The sequence below is a fragment of the Seriola lalandi genome, unplaced genomic scaffold (assembly GCF_002814215.2).
Source record: "Seriola lalandi dorsalis isolate HSWRI2012SDOR001 ecotype SW California unplaced genomic scaffold, Sedor1 jcf7180002054913, whole genome shotgun sequence".
Taxonomy (NCBI): domain Eukaryota; kingdom Metazoa; phylum Chordata; class Actinopteri; order Carangiformes; family Carangidae; genus Seriola; species Seriola lalandi.
This window is the reverse complement of record NW_019525465.1, coordinates 207,105-214,683: the sequence shown is the minus strand read 5'-3', so window position 1 is coordinate 214,683 and position 7,579 is coordinate 207,105. Positions and strand designations below refer to the sequence as shown.

Here is a 7,579-nt window from a genome sequence, read left to right as displayed (position 1 = left end):
CTTGCTAATGCCTTTCCGAAACCTTTACAAAAATTACACACGTTTGGTTTATAGTTTGGGTTCAGGTTCAGAAAAGACTGTGGACATGGTTTAAAGAAACCAATGTTGACTGTTGTTAGACGACAATATGCAAACAGCACTTTGATGCTCTAACAGTACAACCACATCCCACTGTAAGATTTTGGCATTTAGACATTCGAGAAAACAAAGTGTTGTTTTTATGGTAACTGCAGTTTCCGCCTTTGACTGGTTACTAATTATTTTGCTGATTTGCAAATTGAGGATCAGTCTGCTACGAAGCTGCTGAAAATCAATCAAAACAAAAGGTCTAAAATTCCTGCATTCTTTAAGTGCAAATATTGTGTTTGTCTAAAAGTCCCATGTCCAGCATCAGTCGGGTGTTTTGCTGTTTGTAATTACACCAATCATCATTCAAATTTGCCTCATATTTCTGTTCTACTGTTCAGTCAAAGAAGCGTTATAATCTCTCTTGAACCTGATGTAAAGATAAAAACCAGAGTTCATCTCTTACCTGCTGTAGACTGAAAAAAAATCCCTGTGAAAAACCGAAATCCAAAACCCAGGACACTGACCAGGAGAGTGTGTTTACACTGACTCCAGAGATCAATGTGTGTGTGAGGAAGCGGTTTGTTGAGTGTGTGTGTTATAAGCCGAGTTTTATGAGTGAGGGCATGATAAGAGAAGTGGGGAGAAGGGCAGCTGACAGAGCGTGACTCACTCTCTCTCTCCTCCAGCCGGACGTAGTATCTGAGTCTGTATTTCAGTTGCTCAGTGTGAAGTAAGTTCTGCATTAAAAATCTTCCTTAGTCTAGTAACAACTACTTGTTATGCAAAGTGTCTCCTCACATTGTTTAATATATGTTTCCAAAATTAGTATCACTGCATTAGGCGTCATTTTTGTTGTGGGTCATCAAAGTGGAGCTGATTTTAGATTCTTTATAAACTGCAAAATTTCAGTTAATAATTGAGTCCTAAAACCTTTATGCAGTAAAAATACTGTATTGATTTAAACCAACCTGCATTAAAAAGAAGTTTTATATTCAAATGTTTTGTATTTTATATTTCTCATAACCAAGGTGGGACTATGAGTTTCACTTAATTTAACAGAGGAATTGCTTTTGGATGTTTTTGTTTGTTTAATAAAGACATGCATCGTTTTCCCTTTGAATGTCTTTGTGCAATAAAACCATCCTTACTCTGTATAAACGTATGTTTTGCTCCTGGTGACCTGCAGTCTGTTCTCTTACTTTATTCTATTTATTTACTTTTCAATCTTTGTGTTTTACAGAGAGCAATAAAAATCAAATTTAAAATTAAGTTTTATGTTTAGTTTTTAAAATAAAAATAAGGAAAAAACATTGAAATAAGTTGATTTGCACAGTTACAATGTCAAACATTTAATATGTTTTGAATAAAAAAAAAACAGTATCTACAAATATTTGATTAATGTAGGGGACTGAAAAGTACAATCCTTCCCTCTGAAATATAGTGGAATAATACAAATAATAATAATAAAACAGTACTTATAGTAATACACTTGGATAGTTTCACTTCTTCTTGAGCAACTTTAAAATATTTTAAATTGCATCATAAAACACGGAGTACTCCTGCTCTTACAAACCAGCATCACACCACTCTGTCTCAGCCTCTGGATCATATCTTCACACAATTACATAATTAAAATTTGAGTTACACATAGAACCAGGTTTGATGTTTTAAGGTTGTGTCATCACCTGTTGTGCTTTACAGCAGCTCCCTCTGCTGGTCGGACCACGGAACTGCACATCGCTGCCAGGAATCAGCTTCAGCCTGAAGATCACAGCAACAACAACAACAACAACAACAACAACAACCATGAGGTTTTATCAGTTTTATCAAACTGTAAAGTGTAATATTTTTAAAAGAGATATTTAATTAACTTTTTAAGAGTTAAAATTAAATGTTACAGTTATACTTTTATTCAAATCATGGAGTCTGTCACTGGAATTTTTTTCTGTCTCTAATTTTTACTAATTTTCTCATTAAAATCTTTTAATTTTTTCCTTTTCATTCATCTTAAATTTATAAAAATGTAATATATTCACTGTGATGAGGGATTAAAGTCGTTTATTTTAAGGGGTCAAAGGTCAGAAAGGCTGGAAGCAACAGTTGTTCTATATGTTTCTATTCTTTCTGTTCAGTTTTTATATTCGAACATTTTACAATAATTTTATGTTTGTTTTTTTGTGAGTGCTTTTATTTGTGAAAAGCATTTTGCATGTTTGATCTACATCATGTTGATTTACTGCACGTTTAATATGCATCGAATTATCCCCATCTACTGGTGACTAGTAACAACAACAGTGATACTAGTGTCTTTTTTCTCAGTGTTTAGCACAAAATCTATTGATTTCTGAACTTTAAATATATTGTTGTTTAAAATCATTTATTTTAGTTCAAAGACAAACTTGTTTTTAATTGTATCATCAATGTAGGTCAACATTTTTTTATTTAAACGAGGAGATTAAACAAGTGGCTCAGTGTTTAAATAACACACGCACGTGGTCCAGGCTGTGTTTGTTCAACCTTGTTGGTTGGAAAACACACACCCACGTACACACCCACACACACACACACACACACACACACACACACTCACACACACACACACTCGCAGGTACTGAGTTTTTTTCCTGAAGGTCGACACACACGCAGTTGGTCACAAGGTTTTGTGGGTCAGGTTCTAGTGTGTGTGTCAGTGTGTCATGTGTCGCCACGTTAGCCGGTATTTTCTGTCACTGACACATTTTTTGAGTTTGTGTGTCAGCATGTGTGTGTGTGTGTGTGTGTGTGTGTGTGTGTGTGTGTTTTTGTTGCACCTTCAGCATCACCTTGTGGTCACGTGAAGGAATTAGAGGAATCTCAATGGTTTCTATATTTACCCGCCAACACCCTCCACCAGCGCCGCGTCACAATCAGGAGGATGGGAAAATTCCTGTGACGCTATTGGACGTCTGAGAGAGAAATCAGCTGTCAATCAAGCAGGAGTCACTTTCCACAACAACACAGCGTGTTCTTTGCTGATATATCCAAATAGTTCATGCGAAACTTTTCATGTGCAGTGAAAACAAGATACAGTATTTTATAGTTTGCACATTGTACATTTAATTTACAGCACAGTACTGTCAGCTCATTGTGTGTGTGTGTGTGTGTGTGTGTGTGCGTGTGTGTGTGCGTGCGTGTGTGTTTGTGTTGTTAGATATAAAAATAATTATTATTTTCATTTTATCTACCGATTATTTTTCTGATTAATCACTGAAGCAATGAAACATCAAAATATTGTCAAAATATTTTGCACATCTGAAGGTGACGTCTTGTTTTGTTTGAAGTCCAAAACATATTCAAATGTTCAGTTTACAATGATATAAGACAAACTAATATTTGGTTTTCTCTGACTCCTTCTGCTTGGAAATGACTTAAACTATTTATCGATTATTAAAACAGTTGCTGATTGTTTTTCTGTTGATGGATTAATCAACTAACTGTTTCATCTTTTCAGTGTAACTGAGCTGCATCTTCAGCTGACCTGAAGTCAGAGAACAGAGTGTGACGTCCTGACGAATGACAGAAAAATAACCAGCTGCTGTAACTGGAGACAAAACCTTTAAAAACAGAGACAAAGCGAAGTTTCAGTTGAACATGTCGGACTTTATTCATCTGCACCAGCACAGGATCCAGTGTCACTTCAGTGAGTCGGCTCCATCAGGGACGATCCAGTTATAGACTCTAGATACATTTAGTGCTGTAATCTTTTTACTTTTTTAACCTTTATAACGTCTTTTATGAAACGTTGTCTTTCAGAGGAGACACCCGACCAAAACTTCTGACTGTAATCTTTCCTTTGTGTCCGCGGTCACTCCTCCGGTACGTCCACGTGTCCCCAGAATTTTAAAACACAACAACGACATAAATTATTTCGGCTGGTAAAAAGAAATAAAACAACTTATTTCATGATTTAACCATCCGTCCATTTTCTGCTGCGTATCTGACATCTGGTCGCCGTGGCAACAGCTCAAGAGAAGTAGTTGCTTTAGGATGCTTTAGAAACAAATAAAATAAATCATAACCACATTTTAGGACTCACTTTAACTTCATCATACATGTTCTAAACATACGTACTGACTCGATGATGCATTTTATTTCATGGTTCTTTAATTGTTCTTTAATTGAGTTGTTTATTTCATCACCGTACAACATAGTAATGTTCCCTCAGGAAATTTTAAATGACATTTTACTTTTATCTGAAAGGAAAAAAAAGTATTTTTTTTACACAAGTCGTTTTAATTTAAGTTGAATTTCTTAAAGTAAAATAGTAAAAGTCGTCGGTTTTAAAAAATGAGGGAGGTTAAAATGTTTCGTCTACATGCACATGATGCAACGCACACACACCGATGAAGAAACACTGCAGCAAACCCCTCTGTATGTACAATATAATAATATACACTCTATATACACGGGTGACTAGTCAGCTGGAAGCTAACACAGGTGGGTTCATACGAAAGCCGGCGCTACGGAGGGGGAGGGGCCTCGTCAGGTGGAGTTAGGGACATTTATGGATGATTGTGAGTTTGGAAAATGTTTGTGTTCAAGTAATAGTTAAAAAAAAACTGTGTGATGTTTCTGTTTGTTGGCGTCGTCTACGCCCATCTCCCGCTTGAAGCGAAGTTTCTGCTCATGCTGTAGCCGGCGGTGGAGCTCTGATGTTTCCCCCACGCTCCGAAGGGCACGATGATGATGGTGGAGTTGTCCTCCGAGCCGTACTGCAGCGCCTTTTTAAAAACACACACAGAAACACACACAGCATCATGTCAGCGACTCGCTTTCAGAGCAGCCGGTTAAAAAAACGAGAGGGGTTCGTGAGTCTGCGTCGTCTACCTGCTGGGCGATGACGTCCGCCGCCTCTGTGGGGTCGTGACACTGGTTGATGGCGTCGCAGATCTCCTGGTCGCTCAGCAGGAAGTTGATGCCGTCTGTGGTCAGAGCGAGGAAGGAGTCGCTGGCGTGATGGATCTGCAGAGACAAACGGAGGAGTCAGCCCTCGTCAAACCACGTTACAACCTGGAGGCCAAGTAATGGATTTTTATTTTAATGATAAAGATCGAACATCCAGGACTGAACTGAAAACAGGGGACGCTCAGTTTGACAGGGAGAGATCACAAACCTTAAAACCACCTGTTTTCATTGGCTGCTGAGTGTTTACAAGGTTTTCACCTTGTAGCTGTTTTCTCTTGTATATTATTACACAGCACAACAGCTCTGGTTGTTTTAAATTATTTATATATATTTTTTGAATTATTACATCTTTTCACCAAAATTTTGAGGTTTTGCAAATGATTTTAATCGGCCCACTTGCAATAACTTCGCGGCCCACCAGGGGGCCCCGACCCACAGGTTGGGAACCACTGAGTTAGGTGTTCTGATGCAGCTCAGTGTCAAGGAACCGAGAACCAGGAGAACCCACAGAGAGCTGGATGAAGAGCAGCTGAAGTCCAGTGACACAACCACCTCAACAACATGGCTTCCCTCCAGCGCCACCTACAGGCCACACTCTGCATCTACTTCCTGCTCCACACCTCCACGCTCGCCACCCGAGCGAAACCTGCCTCACCTCTGCCTGACTGACCTCAGGGTCAAAGGTCAGATGAAACTCACGTTTAGCCGCTGTGTGTCCGGCTCAGCGATGACGCCGCTGTTCTTCAGGTGGAAGTCTCCGATGCTGCGAGTCATGGCGAGCCGCCCGTTCACGTTCGCCTGACCCACGCTGTTCCACGTCACGAAGCCGCCGAACTTCTGGATCCTGAACAAGAAACACAGGATTAGTGATCGTCCGGAGTCGGAGCGGTGCAGCTCATTTCCTTCCTCTCAGCCTCAGGGTGTTGAGGACAGCTGAGGACTCGGACTCTCCGTGGCTGTAGGTCACACGCCGACGTGTTAACATGAGTTCGTTGTCCAGAGTTAAACATAGCCTCGTTCTGCTGTTACATAACATGAAGGGAAACCCAAACCTGTGGGACGTATGAATGAGCGTCCTTGAGCAAGGCACTGACTCGCTGCCAGCTGCAGGCAGTTTGGCCGACGGCCACAGTCCGACATACTGAGTCTATTTATACGCAGCGACCTGAGCGGCTGCTGGAGGGAAACCTGAACCCTGCAGCGCCGCCGGCTCCCTGCAGCGCTCTGCACCAGATTTACTTTCACGCCCCGAGTGGTTTTTGACCAAGTCCCAACAACTTTCTCTCTGTTTTATTTTAGTTTATGATTAAAATATCACATGAGACGCCTCGTTACGAGTTTCCACCTCTGCCTCCATGATTCTCCACAAGGAAGAGGAAGAAGGAGAAACATTATTCTCACATGAACAGAGCGACTCGCCCTTTTTTGTTTGTTTTTTGTTCGTCTTCCTTGTTGGATTTTGCATGAATGCACCGTCGTTTATCTTCCTGATGTTTGACTTTAAATCTGTCTTTTAAATCTTATTCTTCTTTTACAAAGAGTCAAAAGAGTTGGCTTTTAATTTTCTGTTTCAATTAATCAGCTACTTGCTTGTGACATCATCCTGATTACTTTCACAATAGTAAGTTCATTATATGTATTTATATTATAATAAATGGCAGGTCAGACGAACTGATTATGTAATCCTCTCCGTTTACACTGACGCCACAGCAACAGGAAGTTCAGTGACTTTCAAAATATATTCAATTATTTCACAATTACACGTTTTGTCTGTATTCATCTGATTATTTATATCATCATGTTTATGATATAAATCACGGTAATTGAATGATATGAAAAGTGAGCAAAGAGAGAGAGAGAGAGTGTGTACCGGCGTCTCTCGTCCTCGCGGTCAGGTGTGTGGTCTGTGGTGAGTTTGGTGGCTTGTCCCTTCCTGCACAGCATCGCCCGGCTGTCACCGACGCTGCCCACCACCAACTCCACGCCGTCACGTAGCAACGCAACCGTCGCCGTGGTGCCGGCCGTCAGGAAGGAGGCTGAGGAGGAAGAGAGGGATGAACACTGATGATTATAGAGAGTTTTTTTCTTCTTCTTTGTCGTATTAAATACTCAGTACTTCTTACTTTGCTCACTCACCGTTGTTGAAGTAGCTCAGGTGTGTGTGCAGAGCTTTGTCAGCGTCTAAAAAGGCTTTCTTTAAAACTTTCTCCAGGTCGTCCTCTTCCTCCACCAAAGCGTCTCTGCGGAAAAATGTTCAGCAAGAGTTTTAATGTCACGTCACAAAACATTTAGTGATGAAATCATTTGACAAACACAAGTGATAAATGTCAACCTGATAAACTTCTCCATGAAGGTGTAGCAGTAGTCGGCGGCGTGCGGGCCGCCGTGGCCGTCGAACACGGCGAAGTACAACAGGTTGTCATTGATACGGGCGAAACGGAGCCGGTCCTCGTTCTGCTTCCTGAGACCCAAAACAGACGCACTGCCGACCCGAGACAGACTGACCTGACAGAGTAAAGCAACTGATTAACGACGCCTTTCATACTTTCATCCACCCCCTCCCCCT

General features: G+C 40.7%; 2 protein-coding genes across 3 annotated transcripts in view; one reads left to right on the top strand and one right to left on the bottom strand.

The window, feature by feature from the left end:
• LOC111673180 (uncharacterized) overlaps positions 1-7,579 on the top strand; it is a 125,194-nt gene that overhangs the window by 19,263 nt on the left and 98,352 nt on the right. The gene's annotated exons all lie outside the window — the stretch shown is intronic.
• Positions 3,688-7,579, bottom strand: part of ppm1ka (protein phosphatase, Mg2+/Mn2+ dependent 1Ka) — a 4,137-nt gene continuing 245 nt past the window's right edge. The window contains exons 2-7 of the mRNA XM_023430862.2: positions 7,346-7,518; positions 7,150-7,253; positions 6,884-7,049; positions 5,713-5,857; positions 4,936-5,070; positions 3,688-4,829 (exon numbers count right to left, since the gene is read on the bottom strand). Of these exons, the coding sequence (XP_023286630.2) occupies positions 4,698-4,829; positions 4,936-5,070; positions 5,713-5,857; positions 6,884-7,049; positions 7,150-7,253; positions 7,346-7,362 (699 nt within the window). The 5' untranslated portion in view covers positions 7,363-7,518 and the 3' untranslated portion in view covers positions 3,688-4,697. The remainder of the gene's footprint in view (positions 4,830-4,935; positions 5,071-5,712; positions 5,858-6,883; positions 7,050-7,149; positions 7,254-7,345; positions 7,519-7,579) is intronic.